The sequence below is a fragment of the Anguilla anguilla genome, chromosome 3, assembly GCF_013347855.1.
Source record: "Anguilla anguilla isolate fAngAng1 chromosome 3, fAngAng1.pri, whole genome shotgun sequence".
Taxonomy (NCBI): domain Eukaryota; kingdom Metazoa; phylum Chordata; class Actinopteri; order Anguilliformes; family Anguillidae; genus Anguilla; species Anguilla anguilla.
This window is the reverse complement of record NC_049203.1, coordinates 71,396,008-71,410,554: the sequence shown is the minus strand read 5'-3', so window position 1 is coordinate 71,410,554 and position 14,547 is coordinate 71,396,008. Positions and strand designations below refer to the sequence as shown.

Genomic DNA, 14,547 nt, shown 5'->3' with positions numbered 1-14,547 from the left:
TTCCTGCAAAGCACGTCTTCCATTGGTCCTGCCTCCTTCCCCTCCCCACTTCTCCACTGGCCCCGCCTCCTTCCCCTCCCCACTCCTCCAGTGCCCTCGCCTCCTTCCCCTCCCGACTCATCCACATCCCCACTTCTCCAGTGGCCCCGCCTCCTTCCCCTCCCCACTCATCCACATCCCCACTCCTCCAGTGGCCCCGCCTCCTTCCCCTCCCCACTCATCCACATCCCCACTCCTCCAGTGGCCCCGCCTCCTTCCCCTCCCCACTCATCCACATCCCCACTTCTCCAGTGGCCCCACCTCCTTCCCCTCCCGACTCATCCACATCCCCACTTCTCCAGTGGCCCCGCCTCCTTCCCCTCCCCACTCATCCACATCCCCACTTCTCCACTGGCCCCGCCTCCTTCCCCTCCCCACTCATCCACATCCCCACTCCTCCAGTGACCTTGTCTGTGCATCAAACCTTTTACTGATCAGTATGCAAAATGAGTGTCTGTACACACACACACACACACATATACATGCACACACACACATACGCTCACACACACGCACACACACACATACACACACACGCACATACACACCTACACAAACACATGCTCACACACACTCACACTCACACACACACACACACACACTTTCTCCCTCTGTTATGCCTTATTTTTTTCAGGCAAATAGTGGTAATTGATATGGTGTAACTGATTCTACTGCAGGATTGGCTGGTGGTAAGTGGGTGGGATCCAGTTTCTATGTGTGTCTGTGTGTGCATGCACGCATGCTTGTGTGTGTGTGTGTGTGTGTGTGTGTGTGCATGTGTGCGTGCGCACTTGCTTGTGTGCATGTGCGTGTGTGTGTATGTGCATGTGTGCATGCATGTGTGTGTGTGGTGGGGGGGAAGCTATGAACGACAGGGCACTTGCTCTCCTTTCATGGAGACTGTGAAGTAATACGCTCATCCATGTTGTCCCACCCTAAATGCAGCTGTTACCAGTGGAAGCCTTCACAGCTCTGATTCCCTTTTAAAATACAGAGGAACAGGCTGGTATGCTGCAGTTAAGAACAGCCACATTCACACAGTTCAGATAATGGATGCACAGAAGCACCTGGAGATTATCTCCTGCAACACGCCCCCCCCCCCCCCCCCCCCCCCCCCCCCCCCCCCTCACTCTCCCCCCACCCCGTGAATCCCACCAAGTCAAGTCAGCACATACCCCACCACCCCATCCCCAGCCCCCCAACCCCACCCCCACCCCATGAATCCCACCAAGCCAAGTCAGCAGAGTAAGCATCTTAATCAGATTACAGCATACATCAGAAATACAGAACAAGCAAGGGATTAACCTACAAACTACCTGTCCTCTGCGAGACAGCAGGAGAGAGAGGGGGGTTTGCATGTTCACCCTGTGTCCGTGAGGGTTTCCTCCGGGTACTCCGGTTTCCTCCCACAGTCCAAAGACATGCAGGTAGGCTAATTGGTGACTCTAAATTGCACGCAGGTATGAGTGCGTGAGTGAATGGTGTGTGTGCCCTGCGATAGATTGGCGGCCTGTCCAGGGTGTAATCCTGCCTCTCACCCAAACCCTAACCCTAACAATAGATTTAATTATATATTCAAAATTGTAAATAGAAATATTTCAATTGTATGGCACTTCATAAAATTTTAAAGCACTTTAAAATGAATGGGGAGAAAGAACTCACCCCATTCACAACCAATGTGTAACGACCAGTTGGATTGATTTAATAACTGCACTTAGTTTTGAATTCCTGTAGTTCAACTCAAATCTAATGTGGGGTGGAGCCAGTATGCTCTTTAACTGTGGCCCAAACCTGAAGTGCAGAGGATAAATATCAGCATTATAAATTTAATTTTGCACAACTCAACGCATAACCACGCTGTCCTAAAGCAACACAGTGATCCTCTACAAGGCACAGGTGGTACCCAAAATTTATCTGCCATCCTCAGAGTTGCCTTCCAAGCAGCCGTCCCAACACCCCACAGCCCAAACGTGTGTGTTTTTAATTTGCCTCTGGCCCATGTTCGGCCATTGATCCTGTGGGGACTACAGATATTTAATTATGCTGGATATTTTCAGGTCTCTCTTTCACATAGCAGAGATGGCTAACTTTACAGAGCTGAATGAAACAACTGAAGTGTACAGCCCAGGGGTCAGAAAGTAAAAGTACTGCGATGTGTTTCTTCCACCCATGAACTCAATACTAAGTAGTTCTACCTCCTGGCTAAAAAATCGTGCTAATTAGCAAATCCAGATGACTGGAACAAAATGCTGGGGAGGACTTTTAATTTCTGAACCTGGACTTCCAACCTCTGGGCAACAGTGATTCGGTTCATAAACAAAACGCACGAGTTGGCCTTCCTGATACAAGTACAGATATATTTTACGCCTCGCAGTACGGCCAGCAGAGGGCGAAATGCGACCACTGCAAGTGAATCCGCCCATCTGATCAGCTGTCTCCAAACCGGCCATCAAGTGCGAGCACAGAACTGCGGGCTCCAGTTTGTTCTGCGTTATTATCTTTATTTAGCGCTGTCAGGAATCCACACGAGCCGGTTCATGAATGGTGAAAAGTGAAGGCCTAAAAACACTATTCTCTTTGTTGTAATGTAATCTGCACTCACGCCTTTGACGAAAATGGCTTTGATAGCATTTCGACTATTGTTCACGCTTGTACTGGAGTAGGCTACCAATGACAAGGCTGGTAAAATTAGAATCAGGAAGTTCGTCTCCGTTGTTTCGTCTTTGGTTTTTTAAAATGATTTACGTGTTTTTTTTATATATTATTAGGCACCCAACGCGGGGCTGTGTACTGTTTCGGCTCTGATGACAGCAGTGCGTCATCCGAGTGGACGTCATCACCTTGAATTAGAGATATTACCTTTCTGACAAGCCTGTCTTGTCTGACCTTGTACAATTTTTAAAACAGCACTGACAAATAAATAAATATATATTGCCGCTGCCATTCTACACTTTTAATTCTGCAGTCGAGGTCAGAGAAAGTAACGAGCGCTGCGGCGGTATTTGTGTGCTGTGTTGAATAGCGGGGAAGAGATCCGTCATTATACAGCTACCGTTAGCCAGCTAGCACTTGTCATCTAACTTTCGTCTGTTACTTTATAACAAGCATTCGGGAATAAATTGCTTGTGTAACCTTGCCCAACCTCAAGATACGCGTGCACGCCCCGACAAGTCATGCAGCAACCGGGGACAAACGAGGAGGCCCAGGTCGATGTGCATTTCACCGACCTCCCCAACGCGCTTATCGCCTGCAAAGTAAACGAGGATGTCTTCATTGATCAACAGTTAAAGGTAAGAATCTGTTAAAAGGCATATTATCCGTTATAGCGTTCACTGTATTACTACGTTATTCTGTAGACAAAAAGCAGGCGTGCTTGATGAGTTACTTTGCTTTAGGTCAGTGAGTTTGCCAAACATTGTCATGTGTACCTGGCTTAGCTGCACGGTTGTTTGATTAGCTAGCTAGCTAGTTGCCTATCACTTCTACGTAATTTACTATGCAGAAACACTATTTTGCAAAACACCTCCGTTTACTTGCTTGTCAGCTAAGATGCCGATGTTTGTATGAACATGAGCTAGTCGGTAGGCTATGCACACTATTGTACTTTTTGCGGTGACAGTTTGGATGCGTTTCCGTTTGAAACAGCGCAGCAATTTACTATTAAATTCCTTCGGTTTACAGGTTTACTGCAAAAGCCGAAATGAATTGTGGCTTTTGCAAGTGCCTCATTTACTCGTGTTTAACGCTTTGACTGGTCCTCTCTGCAGTCAAGGTGCACCAAGTTTGTCACCCAACCGTAACGCTGCATACTGACGGGTAACATCGACATGGTTTAGAGAAGTCACAGTAACTTTACAGGGCGAAAGTCAAGTGGGTGAAGCCCACAATCTATGATGAACTTTTGCGTTCACGTTGTTCACTGTTACCGTGTGTGCTTGTTTGGCTGTGTTTCGTATTTTGTAGCATTTCATTGTTATGCATCAAAATATGTTTACTGCGTGTGTCACGTGGCACGCGTGTCCCGAGTTAGGCTTTTCCACCTGCAGCGCCACACCCGCACGTCAGCGAACAAACTGTTCCATTCCACCTTCCATGCGGGGCAGGAACAGCGCCGTCAGCGCGAAACGACAGAGCACTCTTTCCCCTGCTGTGATGGAAAAACAGGAAGCCTGGAAAAATGTATCCCATCCGTGAAATATAATTCAAATTGAGCTTCATTTGACGTGGTGTAGGGTAACACAGGGACATGGCAGTGGCAGTGAGTCCTACAGCAGGATTAGCCTCAGTGTGAGTCAGTGAGTCCTACAGCAGGATTAGCCTCAGTGTGGGACAGTGAGTCCTACAGCAGGATTAGCCTCAGTGTGAGTCAGTGAGTCCTACAGCAGCATTAGTCTCAGTGTGAGTCAGTGAGTCCTACAGCAGCATTAGCCTCAGTGTGAGTCAGTGAGTCCTACAGCAGCATTAGTCTCAGTGTGAGTCAGTGAGTCCTACAGCAGCATTAGCCTCAGTGTGAGCCAGTGAGTCCTACAGCAGCATTAGCCTCAGTGTGAGTCAGTGAGTCCTACAGCAGGATTAGCCTCAGTGTGGGACAGTGAGTCCTACAGCAGGATTAGCCTCAGTGTGGGACAGTGAGTCCTACAGCAGGATTAGCCTCAGTGTGGGACAGTGAGTCCTACAGCAGGATTAGCCTCAGTGTGAGTCAGTGAGTCCTACAGCAGCATTAGCCTCAGTGTGAGTCAGTGAGTCCTACAGCAGGATTAGCCTCAGTGTGGGACAGTGAGTCCTACAGCAAGTTCAGTTCAAGCTTTTTATTTGATAAAAATGGAAAAGGGGAGGATTTTATCTGAGCTGCATGAAGATTACCGTTAAAATATTAAATCCAACAAAAACTGACATAGAAATAGCATCAGAGAGAATTACAGAATTCACATAATCTGGGGGGATGTTGGCTGTTGCTCTACCTGCTCTATGGAACAGAGACAGATGAAAGTTTTACAGTTTAAAGATTTTCTTTTTGGTGAAATGATTACTTAGCCAGGATTTATTGAGAAGTCGTTAGGCCGGGTCCACTGAGCAGTCTTGTGACGGAAATTTCCGCTGTTTTGGTGGAAAGTCCTGTTAGTCTGTGGAGCTCTACTCACGAGTGTCTGCTGGCATCCGGACGTTTCGATTGGCCAAGAACAGCTGGACAACTTATATTTTTCACTTTTTATTTTTCAGAAAGAATACAGTGTCCTTAACAATTCGATTGGTTTTCATATCATTGTATACAAAGAAAGCATTTTCTCCAAAAAGATGAAATACATTCATAATAAATATGTATGCCTACCTGTAAAAACATTTTTGTTCATGGAATCAGAAATGTTTAATAGGCTAATCCATCATAAGCCATACTTCATTTTTCAAATGAATTTAAGTGCCCAAGACAGTACAGCATTAGTACTTTAGTGTTATTGCATACAGACTAGTTCCAGATCTGTCTAACAGCATTTCCAGATCAACTAGTCTGTATGAAATAACACTAAAGTCCTAAGGCAACTTAACTAACCAACAACCAAATCATGTGAAACGTTCCAATCTAAACAGCTGGTTTTCTGTGAATAAAATGTCACCCCTTGTGTTCCATTATGCTGGTTGAATGCCATGTTCCAGATGCATTGTGAATGGGAATAAACATGAGCCTGACTCACATTGTGCAGGGTAACTGACGCACTGCGTGGCTTCATTGTTTTATCACATTTAGAGTGCTTGAATCCTCCTTCCGTAAATATCTGTGTGTGTGTGAATGCTGCGGTGTTTGGGGGAATTGTGACTCATAGCCTTTGTCTAAAACGGGACGGCCCCATAGTAGCATTTCATTTTGACTAAATGCCAAGTCAGATGACTAAACAGTATCTGTCTGTCTGTATTCAAGTTTAAAGGTTTTGGGGAAAGAAAATCTGTGACTTCGTGATTGTGTCTTTTTAAAGTGGTGAAATCCACTTGCTAAATTTAGGTGTACAAACAAATAAACCAAAACAGGAAGAAAAAATAAGCTAGTTGAAATCCTGCTTGGGGCACAACGTTTTGTACACGTGAGTTTAAAATTCAGATTTATTTATTAGTTATGTCTAAAATATGAAATTTGCTACCCCACTTTGGCCCCTGGGTCTCGAGGATGACCTCAGTTAATACCCCACTGTGCCCCTGGTCTCCTGGATGAGCTGTGTAAATACCCCACTCTGCCCCTGGGTCTCGTTGATGACCTCAGTAAATACCCCACTCTGCCCCCGGTCTCCAGGATGACCTCAGTAAATACTCCACTGTGCCCCCCAGTCTCCTGGGTCACCTCAGTAAATACCCCACTGTGCCCCCCCGGGTCTCCTGTATGAGCTGTGTAAATACCCCACTGTGCCCCCCAGGTCTCCTGTATGAGCTGTGTAAATACCCCACTGTGCCCCCCAGGTCTCCTGTATGAGCTGTGTAAATACCCCACTCTGCCCCTACAGACTGGTAGAGAAGATACTTTAAGGAAATACAGTAAAATGTAAATGTAAAATTTAGCCAAATGAGCAGATGTGTCACATGCTTAGGAAAGTACCCTGAACCCTGGTCAGGGAAAGTTCGCTGAAGACCGAAGAGCTGAGTGACATTGCATCTGCAGTTAGATGGACACATTCCACGCTGACAGCAGTGATGTCCTGAGTCTGGAAGGTGGGGCTTACTCATTTGAATCTCAGGCTGAATTTACTCCGTGTGCCCCAAGGCTAGGCCTGGCTCAGACTGACTCACTGAAATTTATGAAGAAAAAAATTTGGTTTGCATTGAGGATAATTCAATGTTTAATAATTTTATAATGTTTGACCATCAAAATTGAAGGAGAATCCAGGCCTGTGGTGTGGAGGGTATTGAGTCTGCATGTGTGCAGGTTTTCCAGTGTTGGTGGCAATGGGGAGTGTGTGTGCAGGCTGGGAGTGTGGGAGTCTTACCTTGAGTTGCTGTCCAGCAGCCACCGGGTGTGGTACGCCACACTCAACCCAAACATGCTCATATTTTCCCTGCATCAGCTGACTCACGTGTCTGTCACATGCAGAGGGAAAGCAGGCCAAGGAGGACATTTACTACAGTATCAGGGCATTTACTACAGTATCAGGACATTTACTACAGTATCAGGGCATTTACTACAGTATCAGGACATTTACTACAGTATCTGGGCATTTACTACAGTATCAGGACATTTACAACAGTATCTGGGCATTTACTACAGTATCTGGGCATTTACTACAGTATCAGGACATTTACAACAGTATCTGGGCATTTACTACAGTATCAGGGCATTTACTACAGTATCAGGGCATTTACTACAGTATCAGGACATTTACTACAGTATCAGGGCATTTACTACAGTATCAGGACATTTACAACAGTATCTGGGCATTTACCACAGTATCAGGACATTTACAACAGTATCTGGGCATTTACTACAGTATCAGGGCATTTACTACAGTATCAGGACATTTACTACAGTATCAGGGCATTTACTACAGTATCAGGACATTTACAACAATATCAGGGCATTTACTACAGTATCAGGACATTTACTACAGTATCAGGACATTTACTACAGTATCAGGGCATTTACTACAGTATCAGGACATTTACAACAGTATCAGGACATTTACAACAGTATCAGGACATTTACAACAGTATCAGGACATTTACTACAGTATCAGGGCATTTACTACAGTATCAGGACATTTACAACAGTATCAGGACATTTACAACGGTATCAGGACATTTACAACAGTATCAGGGCATTTACTACAGTATGAGGACATTTACTACAGTATCAGGGCATTTACGACAGTATCAGGACATTTACTACAGTATCAGGGCATTTATGACAGTATCAGGACATTTACTACAGTATCAGGGTAGTCACTCTCTCTGTGGAAAATATTAACAGTGCTTTGCACTCCTGGTGACTCATGGAAGAGTTCAGCTCCCAAAATGCACTTGCACCAGGTAGATGGAGTGATAAAGCCCCAGGGTGTCAAACTATGAAGGCCTCTTCCTGGAGAAGTCTTCATTTGGAGATTAATTTGGAGTAATGTGTGGAAGTATCTGTGTGGAGACATGTCTAGACACCCTCACACACACACCCACACTTGGCTTTGTTCAGTGGCTGTGCTGTAAGCCCTTTGTTAAAATATCGCTCAGGAAAGTGCAAGTTTTAAGGAGCTTGTCACTCTTGATGTGTGGCTAAAGTTGTTCAGTGGTTTGGTTCTTTTTTTTTTTGGTTCATTGAACCCCAGGCTTATGTTATACACACAGGTGACTGTCAGTCGTCCACACATGACTAATATCATTTATTTCGATAGTAATATTTATTCAAATTTACACAGAGTCCTCGTGTCTGGAGTCCAGCGCTGTGGGCAAACCTGTCCACTGCTGCCCCAAATCCAGCACTCTGGGTAAAACTGTCCACTGCTGCCCCAAATCCAGCACTCTGGGTAAAACTGCCCACTACTGCCCCAAATCCAGCACTCTGGGCAAACCTGTCCACTGCTGCCCCAAATCCAGCACTCTGGGTAAAACTGTCCACTGCTGCCCCAAATCCAGCACTCTGGGTAAAACTGCCCACTGCTGCCCCAAATCCAGCACTCTGGGCAAACCTGCCCGCTGCTGCCCCAAATCCAGCACTCTGGGCAAACCTGTCCACTGCTGCCCCAAATCCAGCACTCTGGGTAAAACTGTCCACTGCTGCCCCAAATCCAGCACTCTGGGTAAAACTGCCCACTGCTGCCCCAAATCCAGCACTCTGGGCAAACCTGCCCACTGCTGCCCCAAATCCAGCACTCTGGGCAAACCTGCCCACTGCTGCCCCAAATCCAGCACTCTGGGCAAAACTGCCCACTGCTGCCCCAAATCCAGCACTCTGGGTAAAACTGCCCACTGCTGCCCCAAATCCAGCACTCTGGGTAAAACTGCCCACTGCTGCCCCAAATCCAGCACTCTGGGCACTACTTATTTATCTGTAGATGAATCCATGACCCTCAGATCCAGTGAAATACACACACCCAATGGCTCACGCTCACACCCAGTGACACAAATACATATTTTCTGTTCTTGTGAATGAGTCCAGAATTGCACACCCGCGTGGCTCAGCCTGTTTGGTCAGTAGGCAAGTGTTCTTTGGGGTGCCGTTGAGTAAACTCCCCAGGATGCACACCAGGGACCCCAGATCAGCACAGGTCTCCTCTGACTGGTGTTAGTGAGGAAATGCTGTGGAAGAGGAATGGTTTGAGCACGCATGGAAAGTATGCTGTTGAGTAACACAGCTGTCTCTCTGCTAGGATATGCTGAGTAAGAGTTTCCATCCTCAGAGAGAGAGCGGGAGAGCGAGAGAGAGAGAGAGCAGCGTGATGTCACCATTTTCCACTCCTCTCTCTCTGTCATTGTGTAACTGTTTAGTCAGTGAGGGCAGGACATGGCTTTCTGCCACGGATGGATGCCCTGCCCCAAAGTGGGTGGAGCTCTGATGTACTGTGGGGAGGTGGGCGGGGCCTGTGGATGGCTGGTATAAAATGGCGAGCCGCTGAGTGTCAGGGCTGTTTGAAGCGAGGCCTGGCAGCAGCTGATCTCTCCGGAAGGTTCTGCTGACGGAGAGCTGCCTGCCCTGCAGTGTCTGCAGCCTGACCGAGAGGGAAACAGACAGCACTGACCAGCAGGACATAGCCTATCTGTGAAATACTGTTCGAGTCATTTTTCCAGTGCCTGTTTTCTGTTGTTCCTGAGAGGGGGCAAGCTCTTCCTGAACCCTGGGACAGTCCTGCTTTCTGATTGGTCAGTTTCCTGTTTCCTGTGTGGCGGTTGAATCCGTTTCCTCTCCGCTTGCTCCTGCTGGGAAAAGCTAAACCCACCCGCCGTCTATTTTCCCTGCGACCTCCGACCCCTCTGACGTGCCAGTGGATTGGCCACTTCTGCATCAGATCTCCCATCATGCACCTGAAGACCACAAAGTGTGATCACTTGTGTCTGGTCGTTTCGCTGGAGAACCAGGAAGTGTTCGTCAAACCCGAAGCACGGGTAAGACTGGTCTGACTGTGGTTACGGTTCATTATTGGGTAAACTGCGTCTGAGTAGTTAATTCCCAGGCTTTTGGTTATATTGGTGTACCTGGTGTTGTGCTTAAGGCTGCTGCCTGTTATGGTCGTGGTTAATGCTGAGGTCTATACAGGCCCGCTGTTGGTTGAGCTGGTCACTTTACAGTGAAGATGGTTGGCCAGGTCTGGGTGCATTTAAGGTTGTTTGGTTGTGGTTACGGTCAGGCAGTGTATTCTGTCCTTCTGTCTGTTTCTCTGTCTTGCTTCAAGATTCCTGCTGTGCTCTCTACTGAATTGCATTTACTATTTGTGTAAATGCCCAAATGCGTAAAGCTGAAGTCTGAATGTGTCTTATCATTGTAATGCTCTGTGGTGTTGCGTAGTTAAGGACGTCATGGTATTACATTACACGACATAACGTTGCATAATTATGCATTTGCTTAGCTGACGTATCCAGAGACTTACAGAGCGTATGGCTGATACTGCTGTGCTGACTCAATAAAGGGTCCTCTGGTTACCATGGCACCGCACGGCTCTTTCTCCAGCAGCCAGGGTGCAGTGTGCTAACAGTGCTCATTCCTGTGTGTTCTCAGTGTGTTCTCAGTGTGCTAATGACGCTCATTCCTGTGTGTTCTCAGTGTGCTAATGACGCTTGTTCCTGTGTGTTCTCAGTGTGTTCTCAGTGTGCTAATGACGCTCATTCCTGTGTGTTCTCAGTGTGCTAATGACGCTTGTTCCTGTGTGTTCTCAGTGTGTTCTCAGTGTGCTAACGTTACTCGTTCCTGTGTGTTCTCAGTGTGTTCTCAGTGTGCTAACGGTACTCGTTCCTGTGTGTTCTCAGTGTGCTAACGGTACTCGTTCCTGTGTGTTCTCAGTGTGTTCTCAGTGTGCTAACCGTACTCGTTCCTGTGTGTTCTCAGTGTGTTCTCAGTGTGCTAACAGTGCTCGTTCCTGTGTGTTCTCAGTGTGTTCTCAGTGTGCTCACAGCGCTCGTTCCTGTGTGTTCTCAGTGTCTTCTCAGTGTGCTAAGAGCGCAGTTCCTGTGTGTTTGCAGGCCGGGTTCGAGGCCCTGTTTCGTGCCTTCGATGGCGGCGCCTCCTTCCAGTTCTTTAAGAGCTTCCGCCGCGTGCGCGTCAGCTTCTCCCACGCCATGGCCGCCGCGGAGGCGCGCGCTCAGCTGCACAAGAGCGTCTTCCACGGCAAGGAGCTGCGGCTCTACTTCGCACAGGTACCCCCCCCCCCCCCTTACCTCACACCCCCTCTCTCACACAGGTACCCCTCCCCCCCTTACCTCACACCCTCTCTCTCACACAGGCACCCGCCCCCTTACCTCACACCCTCTCTCTCACACAGGTACCCCCCCCCCACCTCACACCCCCTCTCTCACACAGGTACCCCCCCCCCCTTACCTCACACCCTCTCTCTCACACAGGCACCCTCCCCTTACCTCACACCCTCTCTCTCACACAGGTACCCCCCCCCCTTACCTCACACCCTCTCTCTCACACAGGTACCCCCCCCGTTAACTCACACCCTCTCTCTCACACAGGCACCCTCCCCTTACCTCACACCCTCTCTCTCACACAGGTACCCCCCCCCCCCCCTTACCTCACACCCTCTCTCTCACACAGGTACCCCCCCCCCCGTTAACTCACACCCCCTCTCTCACACAGGAACCCCCCCCCTTACCTCACACCCTCTCTCTCACACAGGCACCCCCCCCTTACCTCACACCCTCTCTCTCACACAGGTACCCCCCCCCTTTAACTCACACCCTCTCTCTCACACAGGCACCCCCCCCTTACCTCACACCCTCTCTCTCACACAGGTACCCCTCCCCTTACCTCACACCCCCTCTCACACACAGGTACCCCTCCCCATTACCTCACAACCCCTCTCTCACACAGGTACCCCCCCCCACCCCACCCCATTATCTTACACCCTCTCTGTGGCACAGGTACCCCTCCCCCCCATTATCTTACACCCTCTCTGTGGCACAGGCAGTAGTGCCCTCCAGTGCTTGCTGTACTTCACTCTGAATGTGTTTCATAAGGTACTCTGGATAAGAGCAGCAGTTACATTACTCCCTCTTCCTCCCTCTCTCTCTCCCTCCCTCTCTCTTCCCTCGCTCTCCCTCCCTCTCTCTCTTCCTCCCTCCCTCTCTCTCCCAGTCTGTGCATATCGGGAGCCCCCGTTTGGAGCCCCCCAAGCCTGATAAGCAGTTCCTGATCTCCCCCCCAGCGTCCCCCCCTGTGGGCTGGGAGCAGGCCCAGGACGCCAAGCCCGTCATCAACTACGACCTGCTGTGTGCAGTCTCCACCTTGGCGCCAGGTACCGCACACACACCTGCACACACACACACACACACACGCACACACACGCACACACACACACGCAGTATTTAACTACTGTCCTGTACATAAAGACTGTTTCCAAAAAGCAGTCAGCAAACACCACTGTTGTGTGCACTCTGCCGTAAGTCCCAGTTTGGGATCTCAGTCTCTCACCCCCCTGTCCCCCCCAGGTGAAAAGTACGAGCTACACACAGGTACTCCCACCACCCCCAGCGTGGTGGTGCACGTGTGTGAGGCGGAGCAGGACAGCTCAGGAGGTGAGGAAGAGGATGGCCCCAGGCCCCGCCCCAAAATCATCCAGACGCGCCGACCAGAGTACAGTCCCACGGTCCTGCAGTGACACCCCGCTCCCTCTAACGCTGCAGTGTGCATCTGTACCACCGGGGGGCACCAGCCCCTGCAGGACACCACCACTGGAGGGAGCCCAGGAGCAGAGCATCTCTCTCAGCTCACAGCTTGTTATGACTGTGTGTGCTTAACACTGTGGGCTGGCAGCAGGAAGCACACTCTGACCTCTGACCTTTCACTCATCTGCTGTCACTCTCTGCATCTGTGAGCCACAGTGCGGGAGAGCAGGGCCTGTGTGTGTGTCTGTCTGTATGTGTATGTCTGTGTGTGTGTGTCTGTCTGTCTGTATATGTGTGTGTGTGTGTGTGTGTCTCTGTGTGTTTGTCTGTCTGTATGTGTGTGTGTGTGTCACCTGGCTTTTTTCTGTTTTATAAATGACTTGGTTTTGTTTTAGATGCTGGAGGACAGGCTGACAGACAGTGTAGTTTTATTCACACCTGTTATTTTACCTGGTTAATGTACCGGTACCATCCCTACCTCTATGCAACACCCCCTCCTCCCTCCCTGTGTTTCATATTTAGCCTCTAAAACCTGGAGCCTCTCACCTCGCAGGCACAGGTGTGTTAAATGTAAGGATATTTAAATTGTCTGTCCTCTCAGATGCTTGGGAGCAATAACAACATGCAAACAGCAGAGGGCAGCAGAGCAAATCATACACAGCCTGACTTGGCCCGATTTCACAAACTCTTTACTCAACAGACTGTGTTCCATGCAAGGGCTAAAAATAAGCATCATATACATTTATGTAGGTAATGAACAAACATGCGTGAGCTCAGACGTGTGATAATCTGCTCATCTCTCTGCTCTTCACCCTGGTCCTGTGCCCTGTCCTTTGACATTGGCTCTGCTGTTTTTGACTGTGATTGGTCATTCTGCACACTGGTCTGATTGGCTCATTCAGAAGGCTTCTGTCATGGGGTAATGCTGGGAAGTGGAGTTCTGGGGTAGAGGAAGGCTGTGCTGTGCGCTGAGTGCGTGCTGCTTCTCCCCTGTAGATCTGTGAGCAGGACTGCTAGCATACTGTACGCCGCTCTCCTGTACTGTATATATTTGTATATATGTATATGGCTGGGACTGTTCTCTTGCGCGGGAACAAACGGATCATTGTGTCCATGTCACTCCTTCTGTCCTTAATCCATTTGACTGACGCATTAAAGAAACGTCACTTTCAGTGTTCAGTGGAGTTTACTGATGTGTGAGCACGTGCATGCGTATGTTTCTGTGCGCTCACCTGTGTGTGTGTGTGTGTGTGTGTGTTTGTATCTTTAGTGTTTAAAACCATAAACAGCATATAAAACCACCTTAAATGCTTACATGCATTACAGTTACAGTAATGAGTAATGTATTAGAGAGCTAAGAAGGGGCATTAAGAGGGGTCTTTGTTTTGTGAGGACCAGCGGAGTCCTCTGAAGAATGTAGATTCCTGTTAACACAGGTCCAGTTCAGGCCAGTGAAGGGACACAATGGCACTATTGATGGGTGTATTAGTGTAGCTGGAGCTGGGGGATACTGTACAGGGACCAGGGATCTGTGTGACTTTCACGCGACCTTCAGGAGCACCCAACACCGTAAGAGTGCACGTGTACTCACACGTGTACGTAGATACACATATACACACGCAAACATGCACACATACACTCACATGAACATACACACGCATAAACATGCACACACAGACCCACACATACACAGACAAACACAGAGACGCAGACACACACGCA

General features: G+C 48.6%; 1 protein-coding gene across 2 annotated transcripts; it reads left to right on the top strand.

Annotated features, from left to right (window-relative positions):
* Nucleotides 1–2,275: 2,275 nt before the first annotated feature.
* Nucleotides 2,276–13,997, top strand: LOC118224064 (calcipressin-1-like). 2 transcript variants are annotated; one of them, XM_035411228.1, is made up of 4 exons: nucleotides 2,276–3,329; nucleotides 11,179–11,352; nucleotides 12,296–12,455; nucleotides 12,649–13,997. In XM_035411228.1, exons 1-4 carry the CDS (start codon nucleotides 3,213–3,215, stop codon nucleotides 12,816–12,818), a joined length of 621 nt encoding a protein of 206 aa, XP_035267119.1. In that variant the 5' UTR covers nucleotides 2,276–3,212; the 3' UTR covers nucleotides 12,819–13,997. The 2 variants fall into 2 exon arrangements, with proteins under 2 accessions (XP_035267119.1, XP_035267120.1); XM_035411229.1 differs by lacking the exon at nucleotides 2,276–3,329 and adding an exon at nucleotides 9,621–10,107.
* Nucleotides 13,998–14,547: the final 550 nt, after the last annotated feature.

Excerpts from the sequence above, each read along its gene's own strand:
- LOC118224064 (XM_035411228.1), top strand. The coding sequence starts at position 3,213 with ATGCAGCAACCGGGGACAAACGAGGAGGCCCAGGTCGATGTGCATTTC. Across the intron at positions 3,330-11,178 it reads TCATTGATCAACAGTTAAAG|GCCGGGTTCGAGGCCCTGTT; the intron begins GTAAGAATCTGT and ends GTGTGTTTGCAG. Across the intron at positions 12,456-12,648 it reads AGTCTCCACCTTGGCGCCAG|GTGAAAAGTACGAGCTACAC; the intron begins GTACCGCACACA and ends TGTCCCCCCCAG.